Source organism: Podarcis raffonei, chromosome 2, assembly GCF_027172205.1.
Source record: "Podarcis raffonei isolate rPodRaf1 chromosome 2, rPodRaf1.pri, whole genome shotgun sequence".
NCBI lineage: Eukaryota > Metazoa > Chordata > Lepidosauria > Squamata > Lacertidae > Podarcis > Podarcis raffonei.
Window position 1 is genome coordinate 29,485,692 of NC_070603.1, and position 16,570 is coordinate 29,502,261.

At 48.1% G+C, this 16,570-nt stretch overlaps 1 protein-coding gene across 2 annotated transcripts in view; it reads left to right on the plus strand.

Moving 5' to 3' along the window:
• Window positions 1-16,527, plus strand: part of SLC38A10 (solute carrier family 38 member 10) — an 84,652-nt gene extending 68,125 nt beyond the window's left edge. Inside the window, exons 12-16 of one of the 2 annotated variants that reach the window (XM_053375487.1) lie at window positions 5,211-5,378; window positions 5,575-5,964; window positions 7,130-7,231; window positions 12,124-12,303; window positions 12,874-16,527. In XM_053375487.1, coding sequence (XP_053231462.1) covers window positions 5,211-5,378; window positions 5,575-5,964; window positions 7,130-7,231; window positions 12,124-12,303; window positions 12,874-14,030 — 1,997 coding nt within the window. In that variant the 3' untranslated portion in view covers window positions 14,031-16,527. Of the gene's footprint in view, window positions 1-5,210; window positions 5,379-5,574; window positions 5,965-7,129; window positions 7,232-12,123; window positions 12,304-12,870 lie in introns of both variants that reach the window. The other variant, XM_053375486.1, reaches the window with a different exon arrangement.
• The last annotated feature ends 43 nt before the right edge of the window (window positions 16,528-16,570 follow it).

Below are 16,570 nucleotides of genomic sequence, written 5' to 3' on the forward strand. Positions count from 1 at the left end.
TTTTTCCTATGTGGGCCTTTCAAGTGGTGGAGCATACGCCATTGTGTTTGGGAAGATTACATGCCCTGTTTTACATATGTTAGGAAGCAGCTTCCAAACACATGTGGTTAATAAAAGGAGACGTTTCATGTGGTCAGTGGCCCTCAGCACTAGAGGATCGCTGAAGTGAGGCTTCCGAAGATCAGAGAACTTAGGTATCCTGCATGCTCCCTGTTCTCCTTGATGGCTCCTGGTGCCAGTCCTCTTGGCCGTTCATCTCCTTTTAAATCCATACTGCATTTGCTCCTCCTTTTAGGCCTCCGTTCCTTACCACCTCCAACCCCCAAATGTCCAAGTTATGTGGGCAAAAGCCGATAAACTGTTCAACAGGGAGAAAATATGAAAATACAGTGACGTTAGAAATTTGCATAACTTATTCTGATTGCTAAGTGTTGGCTTTCAGCAGCACGGGAGTTGAGCGGAGTCTTGCAGGTCCTCTGCCTTCATTTCTCTGCAAAATGTTGTGAGCTCCATTTCCGGCTGTAAACACAAGACCACAGGGAAAGAATAGAAACTTAAGAGTTGGAAGGGATCCCAAGGGTAATCTAGTCCAACCCCCTGCAATGCAGGAATCTCAGCTAAAGCATCCATAACAGATGGTCACCCAACCTCCGTTTAAAAACCTCCTAGGAAGGAGAGTCCACCACCTGTTGGGTTACAAGTACTAGGGAATTGAGAAATCTGTGCTGCCCATATTCTGCCTAGGTTCCTGTAGCCCACCCAATCCTGCCTTGGCTTATCTGGCAGCTTCTACAAGGCTTTATCAAACTTCCCAACCTGCCAGGTTCCTCTGACCCCCTCAAAGGGGCCAGGGCAGCAAAGCTTTGAAGTAAGAGTTTGGTCATGCTGTGCTGCTGGAAAGGGCTCTAGCTCAATGGTGGAACGTCTGCCTTCCAATCACAAGATCCAGGTTCAATCCCCAGCGTCTCCAGGTACGGCTTGGAGAGATCCCTGCTTTGAATTCTGGAGAAGCCACTGCCAGTCAGTGTAGACAGAATTGAGCTAGATGGACCCAATGGCCTGGCTTGGTATAAGGCAGGCATAGGCAAACTTGGCACTCCAGGTGTTTTGGGACTACAATTCCCATCATCCCTGACCACTGGTCCTGTTAACTGGGGGTGATGGGAGTTGTAGTCCCAAAACATCTGGGGGGCCGATTTTGCCTATGCCTGGTATAAGGTACCTTCCTGTGTTCCTGTGCCTGTATTGGTTGTGTAGTTCCACCCCCTACAGTTTCTCTTCACTTTGAACGTTCTCACTGCTCTCTTCTTTCTCAGAGACATTTGCCTCTGGGACACGTTGCCTCTGGGACACAATTCCAGACTGCGGAGCAGAGGAGGAAGCAATACCAGTAGCCCGACCCTCTGAGCCAAGCAGCAGTTGGTTTCACGTGACTGTGCTTCTTTGCAAAATTATTCCCCGACTTGCTTTCATGTGCACCTTGGGGGCTTTTCCCCAAGCTCTCTGTGGGTGTTTTGTGCCAGTTCCTGCCACCTCTTACCTGGCTTGCAGCGGTTTTCAGCCGTTGCATTCTGTTGCCTAGAGCCCTTCTTCTCACAGAGGTGGTAAAACTGAGCAGTACCACTTCAGATGGCAAGTGGGAGCTCAAATATTGAAATGGTTCCCCTTGAGAAAAAAGACTCCTACACATAAAACAGCAACATTTCTGGGAGAACGCTAGGCCAAACCCCTCATCCTTGTCATGCTAGCTAGGATGCTTAAAGTTTCTGTAAATCCCCACCTGCAATTTGAAGTGGCACATCCAGACACAGGGTAAGAATTTGGCCTAGATATGCTGAACTATGTGTGCTCTGATATCCCACTATCTTGGTGCAGAATTTGGTATTGGGTGGCGCTGTGGTCTAAACAACAGAGCCTAGGGCTTGCCGATCAGAAGGTCGGCGGTTCGAATCCCTGCAACGGAGTGAGCTCCCGTTGCTCGGTCCCTGCTCCTGCCAACCTAGCAGTTCGAAAGCACATCAAAGTGCAAGTAGATAAATAGGTACTGCTCTGGCAGGAAGGTAAACGGCGTTTCCATGCGCTGCTCTGGTTTCACCAGAAGCGACTTAGTCATGCTGGCCACATGACCCGGAAGTTGTCTGTGGACAAACGCCAGCTCCCTCGGCCAGTAAAGCAAGATGAGCGCCGCAACCCCAGAGTCGTCCATCACTGGACTTAATTGTCAGGGATCCTTTTACCTTTACCTAAAGAATTCAGCATCCGTGCTATTCTTAGCTTTTCCATTTCTCCTATATTACAGGTTTCTAGTTGCTAGGATTGTGGAGACTAGACTGTGAAGAAAAGTTAGGATTATTGTGTCTGGGTGAAATTGCAAATCCTGAGGGGAGACGGCTAAGCAGTATTTCCAGGGGGTGGTGAGACTTCGTTGCCTTGTTTAAATCTGTATTTCCTCTCCTGAATAGCACAAGCAGAATAAATCATGCAAAATAAACAAATGTATGCACATTGATTAACTTTGTGTGTTTATAAGGGTCTTTATTTTTAATGCAGTGTGTACATAGCCCTAACTCCCTGCATGCTCACACCACAGAAATAAACACACTTATTCAGCTATGCACACATGCATCTTCTGTATTTCCTTGCTGGGTGAGAGGAGAAGGATTTCCCCTGGAAAGCAGAGCTAGTTGCCAGGTTGCCATTGTTGGGCATCTGCCAAGGCTGCACACTGCTGCAGTCCCCTGCCCCACAGCGACCCCCAGAACCTCCTGTCCCAGCTGTTCCTTATTCTCACTGCCTTTTCACCTGCTACCTCTGAGCATGCAAGTAGTGACACAAGAAGGAGCACCAGCATCCTCTGCTTGCCTTGCATTCTCCCTTTGGGCAGCGGTGTGATTTGATTGGGCAGGAGCGAAAGAGGTGAGCCCACTCAGAGAGGAGGACCCACAGAGGACCTTCTTTCATGGAGGTTAATGCTGCTGGAGGCAGTAAGCCTCCAAATACCGTTCGCCGGGAATCTTAGGTGCAGGGAGTGCTGTTGCACTCAGATCCTGCTTGGGGGCACCTCAGAAGCTTCTGGTTAGACCGTGTGAGAACAGGACATGGAATTAGATGGGCATTTCAGCTGATCTGGCAGGTTTCTTATTGGTTACTTATGTTGCACAGGGCAAAGCTAGGTTTTAGTTCACCTGGGTCCAAGACCTAGTTTGGCACACACCCCACGGTCATTTGCACGCATCCACAGGCTGGGAGTCTCAATGGCGCCCCTCTGGAGACTTCACCCGGAGCAAATTGGGCACTCGCTGCTCCCAGCTTCTCAAAACTACCTCCGTATACCTGCTGGAAGTCCTCTGCCCCCACTTGGAAGCGTAGGTGTAAGCAGAGTTTTAATTCCCAGGAGGAGGCGAGAGTGAAAATGGCACAGGGTGGAGTGTAAGTGTGAAAATGTCTATTTCAGACTTAACCGTGCAGGAAATGCTTGGCGTGATTTCAGCTGCTGCCAGGAGCGAGGGAACAGTCAGGGCAAGCTCTGCTCTGCTTGCAGAACTGCATCCTCGGGGCCCCTGGTGACTGGGTAGGAAAATGCAACGTCTTATGGCAACTTCCCCGACCTGGTGCCCTCCAGATGTTTTAGACTGATTCCACGAGGCCCTGCGAGCACAGCTGGAAGGCAGCAGGCTGGGAAAGGCTGGTTTGTTGCTTTCCTGGCAAGGGGTGGTGGTTGGTGGTACCTACCATTTGACCGAAAAGCAACTGCGAGCGAGACGGGTATGCCCCCCTCATGTGCATCTCTTGATGTAGGGAGCCGAGGGTTCAGCCTGCAGAGGTTTGGCTTTTTTTAAAACCAGGGCAGGAGTCTCTCTCTCTCTTGTTTTCTCCAGGCTGCCTCCCTGCAGAGTGGTAATCTAGGGTAATTGCAGGCTTTAAACCGAGGTATTATTGGGAAAGACTGGAGCCTGCTGTGTGCGCCCCCCGTTCCTCGCTTTCTAGCCATGCTGTTTGTTTTGTGCAATGATCTTTGCAAGCAGAGAGGGATCTGCTGGCGATTCCTTCAGGAGGATGCAGTGAATTAACAGGCCCCCAAACTGCTGCTTGTGTTTCTTTCTGGCAGCTTTTCAAGCTTTCTTGGTCCTCTCCCATCTGGGGATTCCTCTTTTTTTTGTGCTTGTTATATCTTCCTCGCCTGCTGTGCCTGTTTTCTTCCTCTGCCCTTTTTATTGTGGAGGCCGTGTAAGCCAATCCCCTGTTATGTTTCCTCCTGGTTGCTAACCCCAGCAGGTGAGTTCCCTTGGCCATGCCTGGCTTCTTCACTGTGCCTGTCCTGCTGCTTGACATGCACAGAATGCAAATGAGCAAGAGCAATGCTGCCATCTAGTGGCTCCAGCAGCAGCATCTCATTTGTTCTTAGTAAGTGCAGCGCTGTGGGTTAAACCACAGAGTCTGGGACTTGCTGATCAGAAGGTCGGCGGTTCGAATCGCCGTGACGGGATGAGCTCCCGTTGCTCGGTCCCTGCTCCTGCCAACCTAGCAGTTTGAAAGCACGTCAAAGTGCAAGTAGATAAATAGGTACCGCTCCGGCGGGAAGGTGAACGCAGTTTCCATGCGCTGCTCTGGTTCACCAGAAGCAGCTTAGTCCTGCTGGCCACATGACCTGGAAGCTGTATGCCAGCTCCCTCGGCCAATAAAGCGAGATGAGCACCGCAACCCCAGAGTCGGTCACGACTGGACCTAACGGTCAGGGGTCCCTTTACCTTTAAGTGCAGCACGGGGGGGGGGGCTTAGATGAAGGGAGGAAATCCATGACCAGATCTCCCAATGTTTACTTGTTCAATGAAATGCAGCATGTGGGTGGGTGGGGGAACTGTTAAACAACTGAAAAGGCACAAGGGAAGCAGGGGGAGCTCCCATGCAATTCCCCCAAATTTGCTTCCTCTAGTTTCTGTTTGACTTACAGTCCTCCCCCACCTACCCTAGGTCAAATAGCAGTAGAGTGGAATTTAGATCAGGGGTGCAAGAGAAAAGGGTCAAACCGCATTGCTGCTCCAATCAAATTGTCAATACCTCTCCTGCACAGCTGCATTTAATTAAGAGCAGAAAGCAAGAGGAGATCCAGTTGCAGATCTCCTGTGCAATACGCAGTTTGGCCTAAGCCAGCTCAGCAGTGCAAGAATCTTGGCCTTCCTTGCTCGCTTAACCATCTCCACCCTTTTCAGACCAGAAACCAGCCATTGAAGAAGCAGCCGATGACCGCGACAAACCCAAATTGCAGAACGGGAATGAAGAGCTGGAAAAGGCACAGATCTTGGATCCCATGGACGTGCCGAAGAGAGGCGAGAAGGAGAAGCCGAAAGAGGAGGTGCAGCTGGACCGGCCTGACCAAGGTAATTTAGAACTGGAGCTGGGGAAAGTGAGAGGCTGTCTATGAACTTAGCCAATTCCATAGCTCTTCCTGTAGTTCCTAATTCTAGTTTAATTTTGTCTTCAGCCAGGTAGATGAGATAGCAGGGAGTGACACCTTCCTTTGCAGTGCGTCCTCTGCTCTTTGCTGGCTGACCCATCTTCCTTCTCTCCCCACAGGTATTGCACAGCCTGTAGGAGAAGCCCACCGCCACGAGCCCCCGGTGCCACATGACCAGGTCTTGGTGGATGAGGGCCAGGACCACGAGGAGCCTGAAGACAAGCAGCCGCCGGCCAAGAAGAACGACCTGGCGGAGGGGAATGCTGTGTTGGGGAAGGAGCAGGAACAGGCACAGCTGAAGCCCGTTCCCAAACAGGCAAAGGGAGAAGATGGCCAGAAAAAGGTGGAGGACCACCCAGGGAAAGAACCCAAGCCTCCTGCACATGAGGATGAACGCCCCCCGTACAAAGACATCCAGCTGGACAAGCATGGCGAGAGGGATGGTTCCCGCCTGCAGCAAGCTGAACACTTGAAGGAAAAGATGCAACCTGAGAAGGAGATTGAGACAGGTAGGTTCCTTCCCCCTGCATCTTCCTAGGGAGTTCGTTTTTATCCCTTGGGACCCTGAGATATTTTGCATTTCTGCAGTTAAACCGCAAATCAGTGCAGCACTTGGCTATCGTCGCAGAATTCTGGAAGAGGGCACCGCTGGCTGCAGGGGCACCTGAGTTGCACACAGCCGGAGCCTCCAAAGGCTCAAGAAATCACTTGCTTTCCCTTCCCCGGTGCCTATCCATAGCTAACCCCTCTCGCCACATGACCTCTGCCCACCCATCCCCAGAGCCAAATTTGCACTGGCATTTTCCTCCTGCCCATGCCAAAAAAAGGAAAAGATAAAAATCCACATCCTACAGCAAGACAACACAGTTTCTGCCATCTTGAGTGAAATAAAAAGGGTTTGCTTCCTTTCTACAGTCATACCTCGGGTTACAGACGCTTCAGGTTGCATTTTTTTGGATTATGGACCGCCGAAACCCGGAAGTACCAAAACGGGTTACCTCCGGGTTTTGGCAGTCACACATGTGCAGAAGCGCTAAATCGCGCTTTGCGAATGCGCAGACGCACCGAATTGCAACCTGTGTATGTGCAGACGCGCCACTGCGGGTTGCGAACGTGAATCCCGCACAGATCACATTTGCAACCCAAGCGTCCACTATATCTCGCTTTTAATGAGTTTTTATATAAGGGAATTTTCCAATGAGGAGTTCTCAGGCCCCTGCTCAGCCACTGCCTGCATTATAAGTGTGGCTGGATCGGTTTGCCTCTTTTAGTCATTGCTGGGGTGCATGCAACGAATCGCCTGGCATTGACAGATCCTGCATTATCTACTTCGCAGTAGCTTGCTCGCTTGCGAAAGCATCAGGTGCTGTGCTGTGCTGCTCACCAGGGACCCAGGGCTAGAAGAGCTCGACAGGTGCCACATTGCTAAGTGCCCACTGCGAAGCTCTGTAGGGTTAGGGTTTGCATTTCAATGGGCTCGGGCAGTTAGCCCTGGTTTTGCTGCCAGCAGGCTCTAGCGCTGTTAAATATTTTTATGACCTTTTCTGCAGTCATCAAGTTGGATAAAAGCGGCGTGCAGAGTGGGGAGGGGAGGCGGGGGTGGAGAGGCAGAGAACATCTGTCGCTTTCCTTTCCCCATCAAGGAGTGTCTGTCTGTCTGTCCCTGGTATGCAGGTGAAAAAAGGGAGCTGCCTGCTCCAGAGAGGCCGGAGCCAGCCCAAGCGGAGCAGAGGGAGATTCGTAATGCGGAGGAGAATGCAGACAGCAAGCTGGAGGGTAAGCGCTGTCCTTGCTCTGCCCCCCAGATGCACACTCTGGGACTCCCATCTGCCTCCCTGGACACCCTTGGTGTGTGTGTGTGTGTGCTCAGCTCGTAGTTTCCGTGAAAGAAAGGAACAACCCAATCAAGGCTAGGTTTGCAAGGCCAGGTCATTTTGCCTTGGCGTAATCTTGGGAGTTTGTAATCTGAGGCTGCAGCCACCTGGGCACCACAATCCCATCGGTGCCGTAAGCCAACTGTGAAAGCGATAGCGCTTCCAGGAGAAAATAGCCGCCCCTGCTTGTAATGGAGAGCACACTCCTCTCTCTATTCAAGGTTGCTCTGAAAGGGGAACAGCTCCCCTGGAAAAAAAAGTCCGTTCCCTTGCTCCAAGCAGTCTGCACCTGGATTGATTTATCATGCTGTTATCCTGCTTTATAGCCCCGAGAGACTCCCAGAGCAGCTCACGAAAGATTTGCACAGTCCAGTCCCAAGAAAGTTTGTACATAATAGTCACATGGTGCCCAGGTTTATTCAGGCACTATTTGCCACCTTCATTCTTGCTCTTCCCTGGTTATCACCAGGCAGCAGAACCACTGGGGATCCCTAGAGCAAGCGAGGCCGAGCTGCTGGTCCTTACTCAGCCCATGATGGAGCCAGGTCTTCCTTTGCTGGTAGTTGGCAGTCTTCTGATGGCCTGAAACAAGTGGACTTTCTTTCGCTCTTTTGTTTCTCTGTAAGCAAGGGGGAAGATATTCCTTGGATACAGGAGATTTTCTTCTTTCCACTGCTGGTTTCTCCCCTCCCTTTCCCTCACAATGCTTTTAAAGGCCACTGACACAGAGATTGCTCTTGGACACAGGAGCTCTTTCTTAGTCAAAACACACAGCCTCGGGCTCTGCTGATCTGGTGAGCGAAGCATAACCTCAGAGCAGGTCCTTGCTGGAAGTCCTCTGGTCCGAGCTTTTAAGCTGTTACTGTGGAAATCTGATACGACAGAAAAATGGGGGCTTCCTAGAATTAGATGTGCTCTCTGCCAGTCCTCTCATGTATGGATGCCTCTGACCAATAAGGAGATTCTGGGCAGAGCAGCTCCCGGCAATTGCATGGAAAAGATTGTGTCCCTTTATCAGTCCAAAGCACTTGACTCTCCCATTTCAGTGTAACTCTCTGGGGCAATTAGCTTTGCACCCAATCCCATCTTGCAGGACAGTAGCTCAGTGGCAAAGCATCTGTTTTGCATGCAGAAAACCCCAGGTTCAGTTCCCAGCGCCTGCAGGTAGAACTTAGAGAGATCCCTGCCTGAAACCCTGCACAGCTGCTGCCCATCAGTGTGGGCAGTAGTGAACTAGATGAACCAGCAATCCAGCTCAGTGTAAGGTTGCTTCCTATGTTCCATGTCATGTTCTAGACTTCCATACATTGCTGGCAGGAGGTCTGCGGATTAGTGGTGCACAGGGATAGGTTTGCTATCACAGTGGAGATGTTTTGAGCCCGTGATGTGGAAACTGGGACTGTTCTCGGCGAAGGGAACATTGGTGGTGTGCCGCAGAGCACTCTTCTAGAATCGGTGGCATTCCTGCTCAAACAGAGCATAGCTAGCAACCTTAATTAGGAAGTAGCAAGAGCCCTGAGAGTAAGCTACGAACTGAGTGTTCTAAATAAGGTAATACAAGGGGCCATATGGTCAGTGTGACCTCCATGTAGGAAAGGTAAGCTGGCAGGTGTCTCATTAGCAAATATGTAAGGGGAAAGATGGGTAAAAGCTATAGGGAGTTAACAGTAAGAAGGCGTGTTCTCTTACATGAATTCCTACGTGACAATAGTGATCACGCTATGTAGAAACTTAGAAGTATCTTTCGTAATCGCCAAGCCTGAATAAGAGAGATTCCTAGGCAAGGCTGGTGTGCTTTTGAGATGAGGGTGTCACAGTTTTTAAACCCTGCTCCCTCCCCATGTCAGACTTATACAGCACATACAAAAAGATTGCATTTAAACATGTGCAGAGTGCCTTCTCAAAGAGGAGCTCCAAGTATTCTCTACATACCCATGGGCACAAGGAATTGAGCATGGCTGTGATTTCCTGACAAAGTGGAACCTCCCAGCATCGCTCGTTTCAAGTTTTAAACCATGGCATACTTTCATGAATCTGTGCATATGGAGGGGTGCAAATGCACGTATTTCCAAACACCAGATTCGTCAAGTGCTTTTGAAAAGTTGAGAATGCTCGCTTCTGGTTGCCTGCAGATCACCTTCCCCCAGTGTCATTCATCTTCTCAAAAAGCAACCCACTTTCCCCCTCTCAAAAGAAAATATAAATATAAGTAAATATTACTGTGGAAAGTAAATATAAGGTTTACAGCATGCTACAGATTAAGAGATAATTTTATGAAGTTGCAGCATAGGTGGTATTTGACACCAAATACACTAGCAAAAATGTCAAAATCAATGAAGGGTAATTGCTGGAAATGTAAGACAGAAGTAGAAACCTTCTATCACATGTGGTGGTTGTGTAGCATAATTAAAAGGTACTGGGAAATGATCTAAAATGAACTAAAAAAAAAGTTTAAAAAATCCTTTCCTAAAAATCCAGAAGCATTGTTGCTGGGGTTAATAACAACAGAAGTCACAAAAAAAGAGAGAAAATTGTTCCTGTATGTGAAAAAAGCCACCCATGTGTTACTAGCCCAAAAATGGAAAACAGACAAGGTACCAACAAACGAAGAATGGCACATTAAACTGTTAGAATAGGCAGAGCTTGCAAGAATGACCACTAGAATAAGAAATCAAAATGATGAAAGATATAAGGAGGACTGAATATTGTTTATTGAATATATGAAAAAGTATTATAAATAAACAATCTACCTAGCAGGATGGCAAGATAATAAGAAATAACTTATAAATAACTAAGAAATAACTAAAGTTTATAAAAGTAGTTACGATAAATGGAGTGAACCAAGGAAACGCGGGAAGAAGAGGAGATGAAAGGAACCATGGAAGGAGAGGAGAGGAAGTTGGTTAAGTAATGTTTTATGGGCTTGGGGTTTTTTTGGTGTATTCCTGAAAATCTTAAATTGCAACCTCTTTTTTATTTTAGAGATTCTTTTCTTATTGTATTAGAGTCGTGCCTTGGAAGTCGAACGGAATCCATTCCGGAAGTGCGTTTGACTTCCAAAACATTTGGAAACCAAATCACGGCTTCTGATTGGCTGCAGGAAGCTCCTGCAGCCAATCAGAAGCTGTGGCAGCCCAGTCAGACGTCCGGGTTCCAAAAGAATGTTTCCAAACTGGAACAATCACTTCCGGGTTTGTGGCGTTCAGGAGCCAACACGTCTGAGTTCCAGGGTGTTTGGGATCCAAGGTACGACTGTATTTTTGTCTACATTTTGTTGACATGGAATTATATCAGAAACACAAATAAATAAAATTATTGATCAGAGAAAGGACAAAAAAAGAAGGGAAATGATCTCAATATCTTATCCGGTGGGTGTGTCTGCTCAGGTATGCAACACGGAGCTGGGTCCACACATGCAAGGTGGTTTGGATGAGGCCTAGTGTGCAGTTCAAACTTAGGCAGGGGGAAAGGTGCCTGAATTGACTCTGGCTACGTTGTCCCTTTGGATGGCAGGCAGTAATTCCTGCTTAGACGGTTGGTTCCAGTGAACAGGGATGTGGCTTTTCTTCCCTTAGCCCAGTGTTTCCCAAACCTGGGCCTTCAGCTGTGTTTGGACTACAGTTCCCATCATCCCTGACCACTGGTCTTGCTAGCTAGGGATGATGGGAGTTGTAGTCCCAAGAGCTGGAGACCCAAGTTTGGGAAACACTGCCTTAGCCCAAGAAGCACCCATTGTGAGATTGGAAGAGGAGTAGAAGGGAGCCAGCAGGAAGCCAATAGGCAGCCAATATTCAAGGTTTGTGTAGGAGAAAACAGACCGACTACCTGAGAATGACTTGTCTGCTTACACTGAGGAGAATAGGCTAACTGAGTCACCGTGTGACCCACTGTAGGATGTCTCCTAGTCCTCCGTCTGAAAGCTGGCTTGATTTAAGATCAGCCTGAAATAAAAAGACCTGTATTTTCCATTAAAAATCTCCTTGCGGTACATGTCTATACGTTTGATTACTTGTTTTCTTTTTTTGTTCTACAAAAAAAAAAAAGCACCATGGTTTCATAATGTCTTTTTCCCTTCTGCTTCACAATGGGACTGAAACAGCCAAGATTAAAAAGCTAGTTGCAGGTATGGATCAAAATAAATTGCAACTTTTAACCCTAAACCTCCAGGATTTGAATTTATACATAGAGTGTACGTTGAAGGCGCTTGTGAAAAAGCACTGTGCGTTTTTAAGCTTGAACTTCTTGCAAGTACTCGAGTCTTCACACTGTCCATGGCTTGCTTTTGACTGGGCACCTCATCCTGGAATCTCTTGAGATTTCATCGGTTCCTTCACAGCTCCCAAACCATTTAATCTCAACGTGCCTGAAACTCCCTCACTTGAAGTACCGCTTCCTTTTGAATGTCACGCAGTTCGTTCCCTCTGCCTGCCTTGGTTTTCCATTTCGCTTTGATCCAAACTCGACTTCCCTTTGGAAAGGGTTGCCCCTCCCTACTTTGAAATGCATTGTGCATTGCCGGTGTTCAGTGTACAGACAAAAGAAGACACGGCAAGAGAAAACGACCCCAGAATGATAATTTATTTCCAGAAGGTGCTTGGGGAATCGGGTTTCTTGTGGCCATGGGTACCAAAGTGAGCTATGACCTCAAGATCTGATAAGTGCAGGGCTATGCAAGTGTTTTGTGGAGACAGTAGCATGCCCACTACTACTCTTTCCAAATTCCTGTGTATGGTAGACCATTGGGGTGCATTCATTCCAGCCCCATTTCCTCTCCCCTCCCCTCTCTCTTTCTAGAAGCTGGGAAGGAGAAGCAACTGGACCATGCAGCCTTGTTAGAAGTGATTAAGGAACAGCAGGTTCAGCAGAAGCAGCTCTTAGATCAGCAAGCAAAGCTGCTGGCCGTGATTGAGGAGCAGCACAAGGAGATCCACCAGCAGAGGCAAGAGGAGGAAGGAGAGGAAAAGCCAAAGCAAGGTTAATAATAATAATAATAATAATAATAATAATAATAATAATAAAAGAATGAATAGGGGTTAGGGAGCCACTCTGAGAAGGGTGGTATCAGTGGACCATGAACGAATTTCTTCAGCTTTGCCCTAGGAATGCTTCTTCTCCACTTCCCTCCTTTCCATCTAGCAATACAAAGCCATTCTGGAAGCCAGCATAGCAGAAGCTGTTTCCTGGCGTGAAAATTCTCACTTGTGTGTAATTGGAAACCACAGGAGGATAGATGGAAGTGGAGGAAAGGCGACATTGGGGTTTGGGGAGACATCCACGTTTCTCGGCAGCTGTTTGGAGCTGCAGGAAGCCTGAAGCTTAGGAGGAGCCTCTCTGCTTTACCACATTGCTGCCCTATGAGTTTCAAAATTAAACTGGTCACCATGGCAGTCAGATGTGAGCGGTGGTAAGGAGAATTTGGGGTGGGGAGTGGTGTGACCTCCTTATGAGGCTGTTGTGTGAACTCCCCGGTTGTTGGCAGTAGGGAGATTTCCCCTTTGTTCGAACGTGCAATAACTAAGAGCTGTTTGCTTTTCTCTGCAGCAGAAATACACCAAGAACTTGACCTGCCTATCCTCAAAAGTAAGGAAAGAGAGGATGAAGATAAATTTGAAGACGTTGGAAAGATTATACCAAATAATGGACTGGATCGTCCTCTGCATGGGCTTGACAACCACCCCCAAGATTCTAATGGCCAGGGAAGACAACAGGTCGCAGGAGAGCAGCAAGCAGACAGCAAATTTACTGGAGCTCCACCTAAAATCCCTGCAGCTCATCCAAATGAGGCTGAGAAGATTTCACTGCACCAAGCTGGGAAAAATCAAGCTGGGAGGTTAGTGGAGCCAGTCAGAAGCGACTCACAGGTAGCCAGGGCTGGTGGGCATCACCAGGAAAAGCAACTAAAGATTGTGGGGTTGAAAGAAGGCCAGGATACTCAAATGGCCCAAAACGCCCTGGAAAAGATCAGGAACGTCCAGAAAATGGTTGAGGTTGCACAAAGAGCTGTAGGCCAAAGAGAGATGCCTGATGCAGCCAAAGTTCATGTGTCGGCTGAGAAGATTGCTCCAAGAGTCTCTGAGAGAGAGCCGCTTGCCAGGGAGGCGAACAAAGAGGCCCCCCGTCATCAAGAACAGCAAGTAGATCCTGCACATAAACCAAAAGTCTCCGAGAACATGCACGAGAACCTGGAGGTCCCAGGAGTTGTGAAGGTTGAGAAAGTTGGAGAGAAGCAGGTGTTGCCTTTGGACCACATTGTTAAAGTGCAAGGCCAGGGGGGCGGTAGTAAAGAGGGGGTGGCAGCCGGAGGCCACAGCCCGCAGCCCCATCGTGCCAATGAGCCAGGGCCGGATTCGGAGAGCGAGCGAAAAGAAGCAGAGAAGTTACAGGAGTCGGAACACGACCCTGCTGTGAAGCCAGAGAAGGCTAGGCTTGCCCCCAGGGAGCATGAAAATGCCAAACCCAACAGAGACCTCAAGTTGCAGGCTGACCTAGACCTGCGCCGTAGGAGGCGGGACCTTGAGGAAGAAGAGAGCGAGACGGGGGATGTGATAATTGGACTAAACCCCCTCCCGGATGTGAAAGTCAATGACCTCCGCAGTGCGCTGGAGACTCACTTGAACCAGGCAGCAGAAGGGGCCCAGCAAGCACTTCATAGTCGGCAGATTAAACAGATAACTGTGGCAGAGGAGGAGGAGGAGGGGTGAGAGAGGAAGGCTTTGCATGACTGAGACCAAACGTCGGGCCATTTTGGGATGCCTTGTTACTGAGCTGCCTGCAGTTGGAGATGCAGCTGTTGGCAGCCTAAATCAGCTAGTTCTATCTGAACCGGACAAATTTGACTGGCGCAGTCTTGAGGGAAGAAGAAATTGCATCGCTGCCCAGCCACTTTCATACTTCAGTACTGCAACAGCTTGTCCCTTCTCCTCATTTCTGCTGGTGGCTAACCTGCAGAGCCTCTGGGTTTTGGAGTGCTTTGTGCTTGCCACCTTTCCAAAGAAGCATTTGTGTTTTATTCTTGCTCGGTTGCCTTTTAACTATTTCCTTTAACTTCTGTGTGTTTGGAACTAGAACTCATTTTCATGCTTGCCGTTCAATCTCGATCAAATCTGCCTCTCCGCTCGCATCCCTTACAGTGGGGAGGGGGAACCTGGGACCCTCCAGATGTTGTTGGACTCCAGTTCCCATCGCGGGCAGTGGAAAGGGATAGTGGGGGTTGTATTCCAGCACTACCTCGAGGGCCACAGGTTCCCCCCGCCTGCCTTTAAATTAATTTTGGATTCTTCTGTTATTTGGGGAATGGGTCAATATGCCTTTGGGAAGAAGGGGGGAAGAAGTTTCATGAGTGTCTCAAGTGAGAAGACATTCCATCAGTTTAATGGGTCCAGAAACACAAAGCTAGTTAGTGTCAGAGGCATCCTTAAACAAGCTCACAAGTGGCTGTTCTGATGCATCAGGGGTCCACGTTAGCAATAAAGAGATTGCCCATCATTTCCTCCTCTTGCTCAACTATCAAATATTAGGTTTATGCTTTTAATACATTCCTATCCCAAGTGCATTATGGAACCATACTGTGCATGAAAACTCTGCCAGCCACCTGCTGCAAGAGGAAGCAATTTAAAGGAAGCAAAACGAAGAGATTCCAAGTCGGCGTTATTCCAGTGGGCCAGCCTGCGTCTACCTCTTTCCTCCATTTGGCAAGTGCAGGCAGCGCTGTTTAAAGCTACCCCTACCTGGTCCAGCAGTCCAAGCGTTTGTGAAAGGTGCTCGTGCACTTGAGCAGAGCGCCGCTTGGTTTCAGACCTCCGGGTAGGGTTTGTGGCATTTGCTGTTGACAAACGATGCGGCGAAACTGGAAAGCTTTTGACTCTTGGATGCCCCTAACAGCTGGTGGTATCTTCCCATCTAATCTAAGATTCTCCATGCTGCAGAAATAATAGAATTTGGCACTGTGGGAATGTTTTGTTATAAACAAGCAGGGTCCTTGAGTCTGTAAATTGGCCTCGTATCTCCTATCAGTCTGTTTATCTGGAACAGTTATGGGTTTAGGGTGCAGAAATACCTGTGATGGCATTGCTGTTAGGACAATAGCAATGCCATCACAGTCTTGACAAGTGAGGCAGAGCTAGATCCTGCCTTTGCCGTATCTTGCCTGTGAAGTGTGCTTGATGTGTCTCCATTAAAGGAGACGGAGAAATGTGGCTGGTTCCACTTAACCTACTTTGAGGGACATTTTGCCTTGTCATAAGCACGATTGTCATTATAGCCTTAATCTTCAGAAGACTCACTGGGCCGATCTGGACATATCACTAAACCATACTTTAGTGTTACGAGAACAAACCTAAGCAAGCCTTGAGTGTATATATTTCCCTCCTGTGATGTGAGCTTTAAAAAAACCAAAACTTTTAAACAAAACTTTCTACATCACCTGAACACAACAAACTGTGTTTAATCTTAACTATGATTTGCTAGAACAGCCAACTTCAGGTAAGAAACTGGCTTGCTTAAACAAACTATATAGTTAAGGTTGATCATAGAGTGGGATTCAGATGCAACATTAAGGTGTGGCTAATGTGGTGTCTTCCATATATTTTGGACTGCAACTCCCATCAGCTCCACTCAGCATGGTCAAAGATGCTGGGAGTTACAATCTATCAACCTCTGGAAGCTATCATGTGGGCTACCCCACATTAAACCAGAAGTGTAAGCTTCTGATCACAGCCTTGCATCTTTTTTGCACCAGAGGCTTACTGCAGTTTGTTCTCATACCCATGGTTTAGCATTACATGCAACCACCTCAAGTAGTAATGCTGCTCAAAGCACAGTTCAGCCACAGCTGAGACTGCTGTTACTTCAGTTTAGTTTGTTAAGTAAAAAGGGGTTAAATGTTTGTATGATCTTTCTACATGTGTTCTATTTGTAAATACCAGGAAAGTTGCTTTAATATTAAAGGGTTATGGAGATGTCCCTGTATGTCCTTGTCAGGCTTTTTCTGATCAAGAACGATGTGATCATGTGCTGTGCCTGTTCTGTAACTAAAGGACCAAAGATACTTGTGACAATGCTCGACAGAGGAACTGAATTTTAAACAAGCCATCTCCATACAATTGTGGAGAGTGAAATCTGGGGAAGGAGGCTGTGGACTGCACCTGGTGGATTATGGACAGGCTGCACAAACAAATAAAGTCAATGCTAGCATTTTCACCTGGAGCCTTTTGTTGTTCTTGATGCAAATAACATTTGTTCG